Source organism: Pundamilia nyererei, unplaced genomic scaffold (genome assembly GCF_000239375.1).
Source record: "Pundamilia nyererei isolate P.nyererei 1_Seehausen unplaced genomic scaffold, PunNye1.0 scaffold00078, whole genome shotgun sequence".
Lineage (NCBI taxonomy): Eukaryota > Metazoa > Chordata > Actinopteri > Cichliformes > Cichlidae > Pundamilia > Pundamilia nyererei.
In genome coordinates, this window is record NW_005187479.1 from 2,037,313 (window position 1) to 2,055,503 (window position 18,191).

Genomic DNA, 18,191 nt, shown 5'->3' on the forward strand with positions numbered 1-18,191 from the left:
CTTAACAGTAGATGTAAATCTTGGGCTTAAGTTGAAGATTTACATTATATTTCTTATTTTTTAAAAAGGCTTCAGTTGATGGGAACATTCACGGGGGCATTTAAATTTTGCGGCTTATGCTTTAAATGCTATTAGGCACTTACCTTGCTTTTAATGAACTGTTCATTCGGGATTAAACTCTTTAAGATCACAACCTGCAGCTCTTCTGGAAAAAGCAAAAATCCTCCAGCAACAAGAAACGGGGCGGCAGAGGAGGGGATCCGGTGCTCTGGTTGGTTGTATCGGCTGTCAATCATCCACGAGTACTCGGCAGCACCTCCCACAGACGCACAGCGGCAGCGCAGCTTTCACCCACAATGATATTCAAGGCACTTGCGGCTCGTCTGCAGCGATAGGAGAAAAGAGGACAGAAAAGAGAGCCTCACCTCCTCTAACAGCGAGTGAGGTAGGGAAAAGAGTCAGAGAGCGAGAGGAAGACGAGAGGCTGTGGAGTTAAAAGAAAGACAACGGCGGCTTGGACCTCCTGCCAGGACTCTTTAATTGTCTGCGCTTTATTATAAAGTGTCTAATTTTCACACAGATTCGACATGTCATCATCCGGTAAAGACAACAGCGGTGCCCAACACGCCAATTACGTGGGACCTTACCGTTTGGAGAAGACGCTCGGAAAAGGACAGACAGGTTAGTTGGGACAGCTTGCTCGCGGCATCCTCTCTAATTGCACAATTTATTTTCGGAGCGCTCCGCAGCGAGTTGAAATTTGGCCGGCTGGGTGTCTGCAGGTGATAAATAACTAACCGCTTAGTTACAAACACCTGCCCAGCCTTGTGGGGAATTTGGAGGGTTGTTTCGCCAGCGGTCTGACATAATCATTGTTCACACAGGATGTTGCTTTACATTGTTTTATTGGCTGTGCGTTGGCGTTGGACTGTGTGTGTGTGAATTAAGGAGCAGCAGCGTGGAAGCCGTTCAGCAGCAGAAATGATGACAGTGTGATGGGCAATGAAAATGAACTTTTTGTGTTTTGGCTCCCCTGTTTGTATGTGTGTGCGTGTGTGTGTGTGTGTGCTCTGTGATTGGAGCACAACGCCCGTTAATCCCGATTTGCCTGATACATTGATCTATTCTTAGTCCGCAGGCACGCATGGGGGAGGCAGGCGTTTCTCCTATAGGCTCTGGCTGCAATACGTGGGTTTCCTCCGTTACGGAGTAACATGTCCCACCTTGACAGATGAGCTGTTCACAGAGCTGGGAAATAAGAGCCACGCTGATGTATATTCATACACCCCCAGCCAGGAGATGCGACTGGGGCTTCCTATAAGAGTCACATGCTTTATCTGAGCCTAGACAGCAATGACACTGCAGTTTCTAAAGTTGCATGGCACATGCTCTCTCCAATCAGCAGGTCTCGATTCCATAATATTTCACGCTAGGTGATGAGTAGCCCACAAGGCAGTAGCACATCACTGTCCAGTACGTCCCCCTGTTGAACGGTGAGAATCCTCTGCGATCAAGTACATGCAGCCAGTGGAGCCATGTGAAAGGAGAGGCAGGCACAGCCCTGTGTAGGCAGAAATAGCAGGAGTGATGCAGCATGCTCTGTAAGCTCAACAGCACTTAGAATGAGAGAGGCAGTGGGACTTTTTCTTCTGCTCTTTCACTATGTCTCTGTAGATTTTTCTTCCCATCTGTTGTCTAAAATGGCTACAATAGGCGTTAGTTCCCCTAGCCCGCCCAGCTGGTCATGCTGAGCAACCCTGTGTGTATGTGCAAATGTTTGTGCGCGCTCTCAGACAGTATGCTTTCTTAAAATGACCACTTAGTCACCTGACCAGCGCTCACTGTTCATTAGTGGGTCTGAGGGGGGAGGGAGCACGGCTTCATAATCCCTCTTTAACTGTAGAAGATATTTGAACGAGTCATGTTTCGCACCATGACGCCCACAGGTGGATTCAATAAAAGTTAGTTAACCAGCACAGTGCGATGCATAATGATTTCCATATGATCTATTAGTCGTAGTTAAAGTTTATGCAGCAGTTGATTTTTAAAACAACCTAATAATACACGCAGTATTCACATCCTCCTGACACCTATCTATTTTATCATTTGTGTTTACAGGAACCCCTCACTCACTTTTAAATAGCTCTCAGGAGTCCCTAATGTGTGTTTATGATGGTGCAGAGCTGGTTCCATGGCTGGATATTTAATCATATGTTGTCTGTGTAATCTATGGCACAGTGTGTATTCATGTGAATGCTGGGGCAGATTTCGATGAACGTTTCGTACTCTCCTCTGAAGTCTAGTATGGAGTATGCAAGTTACAGGTCAGCTTGCAAGATATAACTTTTATCAAACTTACTTGGGCTGAATTTATCAAAAGGTTTTTACTTTTTAAAACATTTTTCAGTCAGACAGGTTTTTCTAATTGAATAACAGTCATTTAGTTTGAATGCTTTTGCTCTGGTTTTTCAATTACATCTCGGGGCTCATATGCACTGAAATAACCAGGCCCAGCGTTATGTGTTTGTCCATGTTCTCTGTTAGAAAATTCATTTGGTTATTGGCATCTGTGGTGCTAGTCCACGCCAAACCTATTCAGATTAATGACACTGCCTAATATCCCATTCTCCCATTTACCATTTGTTAATCTGTCAGATCTTTTTCCCAGGCCCCACGGAAAGGGTTGGCCTGGCAACTGAGTGCACCCAATGGGCTGGTCTTAACCGCAAGTGGCAGCTGAGACTGTCCAATGAGCAAAGTCCTCTGTGAGCTTTCCCAGGCTATGGTTGGCTGGTATTATTGGAGGGGAGAAAGCGGAAGCCCTCTGGTAGATCTGGCGATCCTGCTCAGAGGAGTTGTGCTTTTCCATGTTCATTAAGTGATTAGGCCCTGTCCTGACATATACACATAAACACACACACATGGCCACCTCAGTAATTCTGGTTGGCTTTCTGATCTAATCCTCTACACAGCCAAAGCCCCGTCAGCTCTTACTCACACGTTCACGTGGCCCAAAGGTAGCATTCTAACTCCTGTCCCACTCTGGCTTTCAAACTCCACCTTCATGTTACTGTGCAGCTTGCATACAACAAATCACATATACTCCTTTGCAGTGATGCAGTACAGATAGTGGGATGCATATTCTATATATTCCCTTGTCACAGAAGAGCAAGCGTGTTTACTCAGTACTTGCAGACCATATGACGATTTCTTTGTCAGGTGTAAGATGGGGCCTGAAGCAGTCTTGAAATATTGAGTGTTCTTATCGGGGCTGAAGCATCAAAAGTATGGAATCCAGGTTTTGGCCCAACCTGCCCAGTGCACTGTCTACGGTTCTATGTAGTCAATGAGCCTAAAATCCAAGATTTAGTTCATTCTGGAAGGTGGTGGGAAGACTAAGGAAAAACTCATTTGTTTTGATTTCACCATGATTTGATCATGACAGACAGACAAACCCTGTTATCCTGATGCAACTCTAGTTCACGCTTTACTTGAAGAATATTTAAACACCACAGTGCTCACTGGATTAACATCCTTAACACCTCCACATGGCTAATTAGCATGAACAACATGGACACATGGCTAATGATTGTATCATTATGCATGATATAAACTTGACTGAAGCTACTTCTCAGTTGGATTTTCTCAGCCTTTATTTACATGTGTGTTGTTTACCCCAACACAAAACATGCTCTTAATGGCTAAAGGTTTCGGCTAACACGGTGGTGTCTTTGCAGTTAGCTACAGGGCCGAACTGGTCTCATTTTAGCATCTATGGAGGATCTGAGAAGCTGTGTTTCACAACTTTCACTAGATTTCTTCCCTAAAACTTCCTATGAACAGCTCTGGTAGCCATGGGATGACAGGATGAGGGCAAGAAACGTACAATAGATGCAGAAGGTGGAACATTTGCATTGTGGATTCTGGATTTGTATTTGGTATATGTCTGCATTTACTCTCTCAGAATTCCCATTCAGCTTTACTTTCTGTCAAACACTAAGTTGAACTCCATGCACTGTTAGGCTGTATTATATCCTATATTAGCTTCACGAGCCTCTAATCTGTGTCACGATGGCCTAGAGACTGAGGTAGCACTTATTAAAACCCTTATTAAAATGTAGAACTTGAACGTCTCCATCACGCTGGGATTTGCAGTCACAGCCTTCTTGCATTTCGAAATCGTGTAGCTTTGTTTGACAAAGCTGAATATGTTTAATTTGTGTTTTTGCCAGTGCACTGACTTAACACAGGCTGAATCACTGCTCTGTTCCTTAATGCTTTGGAAAACACTGCCTTGCTTTGCCTTTACTTTGTTCCTGAAGGCTGTTGATTAGTGAAATAGAGGCCTATTGTCTGGAAAACACTGCATGCTAATCCAGCGTAAATCCCAGTTTTGTTTTTTGTTTTTTCATGCTAGACTTGGATATTGACAGGCTAAGCGATGGAGGTTGATGTGTAGGCTCCTTGATTCTTTGGTTGACGTTTAGAGAGTGAAATCATTTGTGCTTCAGTGACTTTCATATTGACTGCTCAGCTGATAAAAAGCTCTGCGTGATGTTGTGTCTTGCGTTCTCTTTCTCTCTTTAGGTCTCTCTGCTTTTATCTATATGCTGGAGAGTTCTTGTTTTGGGTTTCCTGTGCCTACCAGGCATTGGAGCCAGCATCTAGCTGGTCTCGCTGTTTTAGAGTCAGCAAAGGGCCGGCTGGTTTCTAACTCCAACTGCAGATTTCACTATTTGCAGTATTGGGTTGTGTTTGTGCATCTTTGTGTATGAACGATGGAGGAAAATCCATCCATGTATACATTACCCAGATTGTTCTTGGAGCCTGGTGCAATGGTGATACACAACCGTTAATTCTGCATTGATTGATAGCTAGTAAGCCGGTGATTTAGTTCATCGGCCACTCCCAAAGATTTCCTGTCAGGTGAAATAGATCCATACTGTTTCACAACACATGATATTCCTGATGATGACAAGTGACTAGGACATGTTCGTTCAATGCTGCCAATGAAAAGCCACTTGGCAAATCCACAAAAGTGAAATGCATTTGGGTGCTTACACGTGTGCGTCTTGTGAATCGAACAGGTGATCGTACTACAGGTGATCTATAGCCTCCTTGCCATTTTTAAAAAAGGAGAAAAAATGAAACACAAAAAGCTCAAACACAACTCTCTTACTCCCCCGTGTTCACAAGATTACCCAGAAAAAGTTGCCAGGTTTGACCTAAAATTGGTGAGTGAGGGGAAATAAATGAAAGGCTGTGATGATAGGCCCATGTTTCAAGGGGCCTGTTCAAAGATTCAGGTCAGAGAAGCCCTGACCCAAAAGCTGTACTCTGTTGCTCCCAGCTGGATAGCACCTCATGTTAGGATGCTGGATCAGAGCTGTAGAGCAGGAAGGCAAGCTTCCTCGGTCTCAGCCGTTTGGCTGTCTAGCTAAAGCTGAAGCCCTGCTCTCTCTGTATTGAAATGTATCTGAAATAATGGGAGATGTGTGCGTGTCTCGCCTAGGTTGTTATATTTTGGATAAAAATATATATTTAATGTGTATTTAGGCTGTTGCTTCAATGTTCTGGTCATTTTTATGGGTTCTTTAAGTAACTCAAACCAAGAATGTAGTCTTTTCACAGTCTGCATCGTTGGCTGACGTTATATAATGATGATGGTCTCTGTCATTTAATGTCCCTCTCTTCTCATCTCCCTCGCTCAATCTCGTTCCCTCTCTGTCCCTCTTCCCCATGGCCAGTCAAGATTCATACAGGGATTCAGCCATGTGGTAAATCAGACAAGACCTCAGTGGAATTGCATCGATTGGGAGGAATGTATGTAGCCAACGATTTTCAGAGATTAATGACGAGGAAAGAGGTGGAGAACTGGTGCAGGGGGGGGCAAAGGGAAGGAGGAACCTTGAACCGAGAGAGCATGAAGCTGTGGTGAATGTTCTGACTGAAGTGGAGGTTATTAATTAAGGCAAAGTATCGATCATTCTCTTCATTATTCTCCCCTCCTCCCTGATTTTCATCTCTCTATTGCTGACCTCCAGGCCAGGAAAGGGTTCAGTCTTTAAATGGGAGGACAGTGAATAAAGAGCGGGAGTGCTGGAATAGTCTCTGTGGCTGATCATGAATGAGGGTGTTTATTTATTGTGTGTATTTTTTGGACAGGCCCCATCACATCCTATTTGGTTTTCAACCTAACTCAGTGCATGTGCTGTCACTACATCTCTGTTACATTACATAGCATGGAGAATCAGGTTAGGGCGACGTGATGCTACGGTCTGTTTTCCCTGAGTTACAGCGGGCCACATACACACCCACGCAAACAATATCTGTTCACTCTGTCCATATCTTTCTCTCCATCACTGAGGTCCCCACTTCTGCTCAGCTTCTGTGTTTCGTGTAATGTGTTATCGTCTCGCACTATTTAAAATTTCACACTGCTAGTTTTGCAACGCAGCACTGAGAATGCGAGCAGAAACGTACCATTTTTCTTTTCACGGTGCAAAAACTGTTACATTTATACTTGATTTTGTTTGCACTGTTCAAACAAAGTCACTGTTCAGTAAAACATGCCTCTTGTTCGGCTTTTAAACATCCTTCTACCAGCCGCGGTCTCTGTGAATGTTTGATGCTGCCAGTCAGCTTTTCAGTCAGTCAAGTCAGCTGCCACATCTTTTGTTCTGTGTTAACTTGGAGCATTTAGGAGACACTATAATGTATTAAACGTCTGTGCGCACAGCAGTTGTCTTAATCAGCCAGCCTCTCTTTCTTTCGCGCTCTCTCTCCTCTCCCAGTTCAGATTAACCCTTGCTGAGCTGCCTGTCTGGCTCTGACTGTGAGAACACCGGGTTGGTTGCCAAGGTTGGCTGTCTGGTTGTCATGGTTTCCCTGCTTCTTGCTGGTTCCCAGTCTTCCCTCATGAAGAAATAAAGGGAATACTCTCTCTCTAACTCTCTCCTCTTACTGTCTCTCATGCTGTCTCTATTGCTCTCATTCCTCTCGCTTTCTAGCTCTGTAAGTGGCTGCAATCTGAAGTTAGCATCGTAACAGTCATGCTGCAAAGTCCTCCGCTGCTTTTCGCAAGCTTGTCTTTGTTTCTGTTTCCCTGCCTCGCTGCTACATGCCTCTGGAAAAAGAGTCTGTGAACGACTGTTTTGAAGAAATGCTGCATGTGTGTGTTGGCCGTGTGCTCGCGCGTGTGCTCAGACATACGGTCATGGATCAGACCGGCTTGCCCTGCTCTGTGCTCTGCGCTGTGTGCTGTGTTCCCATTTAAATCTGGGAGATTAGCACATGTGGGGAGCCTCGGCTTTAGTTGCTGTCAGCTCAGTTAGCCTTGGCACGCTGTCCTCAGATCAGGGGGGAATCTCTGCGCTCATCCCCCCTCCAATGCTGTCTGTCGCGCTGTACCTTATCCATTAAAAAGTAGAGGAGTGGGCCACTGACCTTGACTTTTGCAGCGTTTTAAAAAACACACACATCACGTTAATGCAGGATGTGAATTTAAAGATATTTTTTTAAAATTAAATTTTATAAGATTCCAAATGTTAAGTAGCATTATTTAAAATGCTTATACTGCGGCAAGCTTTAAGTGGTATATTTAATTTTGTGAATCTTCCTGTTTCTTTTTAACTAACTAACAAATATCAGCAGATGCACACCAAAAGCCTTTGTGTACTAAATGAATACATTAGAAATCAAGTGTGAAGATAAATGAAAGAGTCGTGTTTGTCATTTTAGGATTCTTTTTAGCCAAGCTGGCTAATTCACCTGGGGTGCTTTGCCATTAAGAAAGTCAGCTAGCCTAGAAAGTTTTGCTTATTGAAGTATAATTGAATTTCCAGTATGAATACACTGAATGAATGACTATTAAATTGCACGAACTGGTGCCTTTGCTTTTGCAGACCTGCTGGCAATTCCCTTTGGACTGCATTCCAAGAAAAAAAAATACATGAATGAAAATGTGCGCTCATTTACTGAGTGAAGCGCATCCCAGATGGCAGGGGCAGGGTAATTGTGATGCATTCAGAGTTTCCACTGCCACGCGCTCTGTTGTCAGCTCTTTAGGATATGGAGCACAATGTCATCCACGAAACACCTGAGACGTGGCTCGGCATGTGAAGTGAAGCAGACAGGCCTCAATAAGATTAGGTTAGATGAGCATGACTGGTCACAAACCGGGAACCTGCACTGCCTTCTTGTCTCTTTGACACTGACTTCTAACACTTGGCCGGACTTAAGAGACTTATCACAATGTTTGCGAGCTCAACTCATTTTATCCCAGCGTGAAAGATGAAGGTGACTGTTATTTATCGAGAGAGGGAAGAGGACAGGTTTGGTTTGATAATGGGCCTGGATCACAGGTGTACCACAGTTGTTCGGCCAAAACAAACAGTTTCTTTTGTGTTGCCACTCGATCAGAGACGGGGTCAGCGCTTTGAGCCTGCTGCCAGGTCACATCCTCTGTCATGACTACAAATTAGGATGAAAACTGATCTGAGATGACAGTGAGTCTAGTACAGTGTAACTAATTATTGGGAAAATTCAGAAACTGTATTATTCTCATACATTTTAGGTAAAAAAAACAAACAAACAATCTGCTTCATATTTTTGCACAATCTTTGCTTTGGTTTGCTCAAAGATTTGGTTAAATTACTACTTTAGAAGTATAGGGGTGTTTATTTCAGTTATTTTGTGTGTAGGCTTTGATTGTTGTTTGTTGTGGCTTCTGGTGTTCAGCTGGAAATGTAGATTACAGTAGCTCTGCTGTGAAATAACAGTTCAGTGACAGCTAAATGTCAGTACTTTACTACTGTAGTTAATGTGTGTTTTGAATGTGTTTTTTCCCTCTTTTGGCCTAAATTGTTGGTTCATCCAGTGCTACTTTCCTCAAAATCTGTGGCCTTGCAGTACTGTGCTAGTTTGTAAAAGTATTTCAGCATAAATCTTTTAATACCACCAGAAAGCTTTCCTATTTGGACATTGCACCAACCAGAATTTAGCTTTCTCCCTGTATTATTATTATTATTATTTAACACCAATTAATAGGGGACAGCATTAGACTAAAGATTAGGTGCTATTTATTATGCATCATTACCACTGCACTGCTTGTTCCTTTGTTAATGTTCTCATATGAACTGACTGGAAATATTAAATTAATTCTCATATAATTAGATTATTAACTCTAAAACTCACATTTATGTTGCAGTTGAAAATGAATAGCTCTATTTTTCTTTCAACAGGCTTAAAGTCTGAGTCAGACGAAGTAAATAGAAGCCCTATAGAATCTATTCAATACTGATGAAAAAATATCCTCAAAGGAGCCCAACTTTTGTTGGTGTCAGATCTTTATCTTTTAAAGTTTTGCAATTTTGCTTTCTTACCTTACGTCTCACTTCCCTTTTCACACTCTTTTTTTTTTTTTTTTTACAAATTAGACAGTTTGTGGGGTAATTGTTAAAATAAAAAAGCGATGGAGTCATTGGTTGTTTCATCTTTCGATCCCAGCTAGTTGGCTTTGTTTATTCATTGCTAAGAGCAGCTTACTTCTGCGGTGGCTGTTGCTGTGTGTTATGCCACTGTGTGTGTATGTGAGAGTGTGTAGACTGGTCTGACTGCTGGAGCTTTAGTGTGCACTGCGTGTTCCCATTTCACAAGCTCTCTGTCGATACATAACAGCATCTGAGGGCTGTAACTCATGGGACAGGGGTGAACATGAGAGGGGCAGAGAGGAAGGGGGGTACAGCCTTGCCAAAGGAGAGAGTTTCTGGGTGAGAAAAAGAGTCACAGCAGTAAAGCGTCTCTCAGGGTCAGTGCCTCTATTATCATTCAAATCCAGCATGCACACCAACCACGTTGATGCACAGTTGCACATGGTGCACAAACACGAGCACACACACAGAGACTGGAATGTGCTGTGTAGCAGTACTGTGGTGGATTTTTTTTCTTTTTCTTTTAGTTATACAGGAGTGGCTGCAGCAGAGCTTCTACGGCATCAGTGGTGGAAATGCATCCACAGCAGGAAGGATTGCTCTTGGTACAAAGCCTGAAGACACACAAACACTTCTTCATGCCCGTAGGATATTTAGGAGGCTTGTTCCTCTACTCTTCACTTCTGTCCTCCGTTTCACCTCACAAGAACTTAACTGTCAGTGAAGACGCGTTGGAAAGTGTTTCATACAGTCGGTATATTTGTAAATTGCACATGTATCTTCTCACTGCTATGATCTGATGAGTCAGTAGCCATAGCAACACAGACACACACTCTTCATGTGTAATTTCACATGCCAGGGGTACGATTGTGGCCAAGCCCAAATAAGTTGTTATTTTGATTGGTCAGCTGTGTTTTCTATCCTCGGTGCTGTTTTGATGCATTACAGGGTGTGGAATGAGAGCACGATTGTGAGTCAACAGTGCGTTCGTGTCCATTTGGCTCTGCAGACACTGCTGCGTGTTGTAGAAAAGCTGACGGCATATGCAGGTTGGCGTGTGGCACCGCATGACTCATGGGTACATTATTATAATCATTATGACAGTTACTGTCCGTATATGATACTCTTTCGACCCGTCTGCTGTGGTGCAGACAGTACAAGTTTACCTTGAGTTTATATAATATCGCTTTTGGGAAACATTTAAATGACAGTACTTGGACCAAACCACTGAAGGAAAGGCTTTGGTGAAGCTTTCATTTAAAATATTTAAAATTACTACCGAGGATTTCAACGGATAAATAATAAAGCTGAACTTATCCTTCTTACACTTGTAATCTCCAAATTCATTTCACCTGTAACCTCAGAATTCATTCCTGTTCTCTTGTATTTCTGTGTCCATTACACTCTGTCCGTACATGTCTTGCAACAGTCTCCCTTTCTGACCCTTCCTCTTCCTGCTCCCTCGTTTCCTCGCTTTGTGCCTAATGGAGGTATTCCCCTGCAGCCTTCGCACTGCCATTCTGCTCAGGTAGGGCTCATTTCATGCAGCATGATTAGATCTCACTGGGCTGCAATTCAGGGCTGGATAAGCCAGAGTGCTGTGGGCCTGCATAGTAGCAGAAGGAATTCAATTAAATCTTTACATATACTCCCCTTGCAGTATATACCTGCCAATCTGCACATAATATGCACATAAATTTTAACCCACACAAGCAAGCATGAATGTAAAAATTCTCATACATTACATCAGGCTTTCATTTTTGCACACTATAGTGGCCGTGGCTTAATATACAATGAAATTTGATCTATGTATATATGATTAACCTTGCATAATGCATTAACTCTTATAAGATTACCACCTCCCCTTCTTTTCCAGCTCAGTTTCCACATCTTTCTCACTGTAACACACCAAAGACCCCATTTGTAACATTAAAAATAGTAAATCACACACACACAGCCATTCATGTGTGTGCGTAAATGGGTTAATTTGATGTGAACCGAGGCTATCACAGTGCATCTAATGAAAGACGCATACCCTGTGTTGGCTTTATGGGCCAGTGCTGGTAATTGCTTGTAAAGACTGATCTGAGCTGAATGTATCCTCATACTTCATGTAACAAACCACAAGGGAAGACACTAATAGTAATTGGACAATGATATAAGACTAAAGTGTGTGCGTGTAATTTTAATGTGGCCTCTTCTCACATTTTATTATCTCTCATTAAAGTTTTTTTTATGTATCTGAGATTTTGTAATGCGTGGCATTTCATATGTTTGTCAGCATAAAACAGAAGTGAGAACTGCACTGCATTATTACTTGATGTTGTTCACTCACGTTTCTGATGCCCTTAAGCTTGTGACTGTGTCTGTACAACTTGAGCTGATTAGCCTTGCAAGGGACCTGAATTTATTACTCTGTCTTCACCAGTGTCATTATACCTCAGCCTCTTATATTCACTCCGTAATGAGACTTTATGAAATATTCTAACCTTTACCTGGAGGTGCTCATTGTATGTGTGTTTCTGTGTATCGGCACTGACGGATACAGCGAAACGAGAGACTGACAGACTCGTGAATACATTTCCACGCACCTGCATGCGGACATAATTCGAGCCTGTGTAATGATTTGTTATTCCAGAGTTTATCGTAGCAGCCGATGAAGGGGTCCAGGCTAGATCAGGCTCATTAAACCTGAGCGAGAGATGTGCCTGTTGGCTGGGTGTGTGTTTGCTTTAGTCTGCGTCTCCTCTCTTCTTACACTTCATCCCCGATCACCCTCTCCCTCTCTTTCTATCGCTGTCTCTAACGGAGTACAACACTAAATCAGCCTGGCCTTTTAATTAAAAGTCACATTTTCTGTGCTCTAAGCGCGCTATAAACCGGCTGAGCTGCACATGGACACCTCGCTGCTCCCTCTCTAAAACATGTACAGTAGACTGTAGACTGTACGTCAGACCAGCGTCGTGAGAGGAATGTTGATCTTTAAGAAAAACCTCTTCATTCGTCATGTACTTAATTTTCTCACTCGTCTAAAAGAAGTAGTTAATTTACCCCCCTTTGTCTTGTTTGACTTTAGGAGTAGACCCTCTCTGCTGCCCTTGCCCCATTTGAAGATCGCTTTAATGAAGTGCTCTTGTTCCCTGTGAATTATACTGCAGCAGTTTTTATGTCACGTATGAGAAGTCCCATGTATGAGGGCATGGAGGTGAGAGATGAGTACAGAGAGCTCACCGAGGCCCTCTCCCGGGGCCCGAAGTTATGTGTCCAGACTACGGAGCGATTCATTAACCGATTCCCAGCACTCGCATCAGGCCTATTCGGGTTCACACAGGCTCTCAGCCTGATGTTGATCTTGCCTTTACATGCCCCTCACACACAAGGCAGTCTCTGAAGTCTTATGGAGAGGCTAAGCATGGTTGGTGGAGATTGGGGATGAGGGTCCTCCATCTAGTTGGTGTTATATAAGCACAGAGTGATTAGTGGTCTCCCTGTGGGTGTCGTCTTGGTTTAATGGCTAGAACCTCATGTCAAACACAGCTGCTATTTAGTTTTAAGTGGATTTTACCCATTTCTGTTTATGTGGACGCATGTGTAAAATTTCATTTCTGCAACACCAAATCGCATGCAGGGAGTGTTCATCATGTATGAATACGCATACACCGCATTGTTACTCTGTGAGCAAGCATATGCATAGATATAACAGTGATAGCTTGTATGTGATTAATCTCTGAGGCCCTGAGGTGATGGGGTCAGAGTGGAGTTGCCTGTGGTGCTAATGACAGTGATTAAAGTGGGGGTCGTTGGGGCTTAACCTTCATCAGATTCTTCTCCTCAATATGCTGTCCCCATGGGACATGGCTAACCTTATTACTGCTGAGGAGACCCAGTTTTACTCTTCATAGTCAGCGTGATGAGTAAATTGATGTTTTTATTTTCTTCTTTCACTTTATTATTTTTTACACAATGCCACAACATAACCTTAAACTTTTCTCTTTAGAAATTACATTCAGCAGAAGTAGAATTGGTAGCATTGTAAAGCACTCTACCAAGGCTAGCCCTTATTCTTTCTAACATCTAGTTATTCAAGCAGTTAAATATTTGGCAAATTATTCAATGATATATTACCTCATTTAGCTGTGGAGTGTATTGCAGGGAAAGTTTAAAGCCTCTATTAGCTGTTCACCCTGTAATCTGAAACAACCCTGTTTGATTTCGTCAATTTATCATATAATATATAAGCCTTTATCACATTGCAGTCCATTTGGCATATTAAATCTTGTAACCCACATTATCCATTGTGGCACAACCCAACATCCACAATGGCAAAGCAGAAGCTGATGACAAGACAATATTTAACTTCAAAAGTTCTTTGAATGTTAATAATCTGGATGAGTGATTAGCCCAATTATAATAATACAAATAATGGCCTACATTTATATTGGTTCAGCCAGTTAGCAAAACAAGTTAATTAAGCCACGCCACATTAGTCTATGATTATTTTATTTGGACATGTAATAGCTTCAGAATGCCTCAGTGCTCACATGTTTCCAACCAAACATTGCAAATGATCCCCATCATATTAAAACCACTGGCCGCTTTGCCTTAATAGGGGTTTCCCATATTCCCCAAGCTTGCGGTAATATCTGAGTTGGATCCACATTCTCAGCCCAGCACACTGGTGAGACTGAACTAAGAGCTGAAGTCTTTTTAATGGGTTTTATCAACCATTTTCAAAGGTGCTTTTTCCTGCACCACTTGCTTTGGTTTTTTCCATCAACTTCTTCCTCGCTCTCTCCACCCCCTCCCTCATTTCCATCCGCTTCTCCTTTTTTTTACCCTGCCTTTCCAATTCCTCCTTCCTGTCCTCAAACTCCCTCACCATTTTCTCTGCAGCTCTCAGCGTCACCCTGCTGTTCCTCTCCTCCTCCATCTCTCTGTATTACCCCTTTTCAGCCTAATGGGATCATCGGTTAACATGTCTCCCTCTCTAGCCTAGGTCTCTACTATATCCTCGCTTATCGCTGTGAAGTTAATGAAATGGAGTTCAAGAATGACCCCTTCCCTCCATCACTCCCTCTCCACTTTCTCACCTATAGTATCTTCATCCCCTCATAGCAGCCTCCTTCTCTAAGTATCTTTATTCTTATAACCTTATTATTTCTTTCCTCTGACTTTAAATCTAAAGTCCAAAGTGAGCAACCCTCAGTTTTTTTCCTTACTCGCCTCTCTCCTATCTTTAATTCCTAATCCTAGTCTTTGCACACAATCGATGAGGCTGTAAATGAATTTCTTCCCTTCCATCAGTATTATTATCTCCCCAAATCCTTTTTAAATGTCTGTATTCTGTAGCTCTGCCTAATACTGAAATAGAAAGGCCTGGTTGCACATAATGTTGTGTGCTCAATAGGTACAAACACCACCTGCCTACTCCCTTGGCCTCCTTTTAAAGCTTTCTTTCCTCTAACTGCCAATGTTGCGCTTCTATCAGTGACCCTGAGTCTTTTTGTATAAGTTGTAAAGCAGAGAGGAGGAGGAATTCTGCATGTGTTGGTGTATATGTCTTGTGCATGCACGAGTGCTGTCATCTCAAGCCTCCCTAACTGTCAGAAATGTCACATAAGGGTTGCCCACACAGATGGCATTGTTGGTGGGCTGTGTACGTATAATGCTGTCACCGTGTGCGTGCATTCGTGTGTTAGAGAGAGAGGGAGAGTCTGGCTGGCCTGTCAGACTAATGCACAAATATACTGCCTGTAGCTTGGCTCATGGGTTAGTCAATGAGGAAAATGCATATGTGGATAAATGCAAAGGATTATCTGTCACAGAGTCCCTGAATATAATCACGCACGCACATGCATCCACACACACACACACACACACAGACACACACAAAGCAGCAAACCGAGCAGGGAGCGTGTGCCGGCACACCTGGTGAGTTCAGACAGCATGTCAGCATCTCACAGCAAGAGGTTCCAATCAAGACAGCGATGCTGACGTCCCCACCAGCCCCACCCCCACCTGGCTTGTATTCAGTCACCCTCTTACCCCACCTACCCATCCATGCATACATTCCCCCACGCATGAACACTGATATATCTTTACACCACACTTGAGTGCAAAAAGATTCTGCTTTTTTTTTTTTTTGTTGAGTTGCTTTATTCAGAAGTACACGCGGGTGAGTGAGTGGGAGTGCCGGTTATTTTTATACTGTGCATGCGCCTGTTTGCGTGTTAGTGTGCGCGCATGTGTGCATACTGTTTTCTTCTATACCTGGTTACCCTCATTGCTGGACATCATTATAGTCATATGGTCACCATGGTAACTAGCATAGTGTGTGTGTGTGTGTGTGTGTTTTGCTGGCTTTGATGATGCACCTCATTCATTCATTCTTATAACTGTTACTGGGGCTTTGAAACTCCAGGCCACAATACACTTGGGGGTTAGCTATAATTGATAGGACGGTTATGTCATCAAAGGCCCATGTGATCTCTGAGATGTCACAGAAATTGTCAGCGATCGCAGTTTATTGCTGATATGTTTTTAAAATTTTGCTGTCACCCTGCTGTCGCATCATTATTAACAGCTACCTCATTGGTAAGGCACTCATAAACTCTCTTATGCTAGTTGTTCTTTATGGAATGACAATAAATTAATATTTTAAATTCTCAATAAACATATCAGTAACTGATTTGATTAAGTTATAAATAGTTTGGCATGTAGCCCCCAACACCCAAAAACCTGCCAAAAATGCAACACTTAAATGTCTTAGTCCAAAGGTCTGTCTTCACATTACTTCCTTAGACAACCTTAGATTTTTGTCCTTCCACAAAAATCCCCAAATAAACTAGATCTAAACCAGAGAAAAGAAGCTATTTCTTACATTTGACATGTTGACAATACAAATATTCAGAGAAAACCACTCTAATATATGAAGAAAACAGACCATTAATGGGAATTCAGATCAGTGCAGAATAAGAACAGAATATCATCATGGATATAACACTTAGGAAAAGTAAAAGGTAAACTATTTGGAGGAAAAAGAAGAAAACCATCTTTACAAGAAAGAAAATAGATGGATAAGGCCTGAGAGAAAAGGAGATGGTGGCTAGCTGCAAGGATTAAATCTCACTCAGGCCCAGCCCTGTGAGATTACCAGCTATCCACTCGAGTGCTATGAAAACACCGGCAGATTAGGCGTACACACATACACATGCAGGCACACCCACACACGCACCCTTATGCATGCACGTAAATACACAAACAATGTAGTGGATTAGGTCCCGTTGCTAACCCAGGGGCCAGGGTGAAGCAGATGGCTGCCCTTTGTATTGTTATGCAACCTTACTGAGAAGCACTCCATTCATGACTCCACAATTCATTTTCCTGACGCATAGCACCCATAAAAACAAATAAGTATAATTACATTATATTATTTTATGCATACTTTGTGAAAACAGTTTGTAATCTTCTCTCACTAATCAGACATCTATTAAAAGCTGTGAAAAGATGAACCGAGTAACAGAAGAAATAGAGGAAGAAGAAGACAGGCGGCCCAGGTAGAGCGAGGGTAGTTGTGGCACAGCGCCACAAGGTTTGGAAAAGTGCCAGATAAGCATCCTTGCGCACACACACAGATATACGCATTAAACACTTGCAAAACCCTCCCGGTAGGGTGCTCGGGTGAGCCAAGGTGACCTGACTTGGTGATGGAAGGGTCACCATGCCAACAGGCTGACTGATGTCACCATGGCAGCCTATGTCTGAAGGAAAGGGGGGAATTGAGTGCAGAGGTCTGTGTGTGTGTGTGTGTGTGTGTGTGTGTGTGTGTGTATGCCTTGTGGTGGCAGGCCCTGTGTGTGTCAGGAGTCAGATGGAGTCAGGCCCTCAGAGTATTCACTGACAAGCTGACATTGAGAAAGTCTGTGTGGTACAATATGGAATGGTTGTAGGGCAAGAAACCGATTAACTGTGTAAGTGTGTTCAGCTAGCTCTGAACACACTTACAGTATATACTGGCCACTTTATTAGGTATTCTTTGCTATTATCGGTTTTGTTTTGTTTGTTTGTTTTTTACCCCTTTTTGCCTTCACAGTGCCTTAATATTTTGTGGCACAGGTTAAACAAGGTGCTAGAAGCACCGCTCAGAGGCTTTGCATTGCTTTCCATGTTGACATGATAGGGTGACGTGGTAGGCCATTTGATGTGTTACCATGCTAGAAACAGCCATCAGATGATGGGTACACTGTGGTCATAAGGTGACGGGCATGGTCAGCAACAGTACTCAGGCAGGCTGCGGTGTTTAAATGATGTCGCAGCAGAAATTGAGACCGATCAGACCCGGCAACAATTTTCCAATCTTCGGTGTGAATTTTAGCCTCGGGCACTAAGCTGACAGGAGTGGCTGCAAGTGTGGTGTTCTGCTGCTGTAGCCCATCTACTTCACTATTCGAAGTGCTTTGCATTCAGAGATGCTCTTCTGCATGCCTTGGTTGTAATGAGTGGTTATTTGGTTTACTTGCCATACTGTCATTGCGAAGCAGTCTGGCCATTTTCCTCTGGCCTCTGGCATCAACAAGGCATTTTTACCTAGAGAACTGTCACTTACTGGATATTTTCAGACCATTCTCTCTAAACCCTAGAGGTAGGTTTGTGGGGAAAATCCCAGTAGATCAGCAGTTTCTGAAATACTCAGACCAGCCCCAGCCAGTCTAGCACCCACAATAATGCCACATATAAAGTCACTTAAATCACCCTTCTTTC

The 18,191-nt window shown here is 43.0% G+C and overlaps 1 protein-coding gene across 5 annotated transcripts in view; it reads left to right on the forward strand.

The window, feature by feature from the left end:
* Positions 1-318: 318 nt before the first annotated feature.
* The window catches only part of brsk2a (BR serine/threonine kinase 2a), a 170,256-nt gene continuing 152,383 nt past the window's right edge, over positions 319-18,191 (forward strand). For 4 of the 5 annotated variants that reach the window (XM_005737691.2, XM_005737688.2, XM_005737692.1 and 1 more), the window contains exon 1: positions 319-681. In XM_005737691.2, coding sequence (XP_005737748.1) covers positions 588-681 — 94 coding nt within the window. In that variant the 5' untranslated portion in view covers positions 319-587. The remainder of the gene's footprint in view (positions 682-18,191) is intronic. The other variant, XM_005737689.2, reaches the window with a different exon arrangement.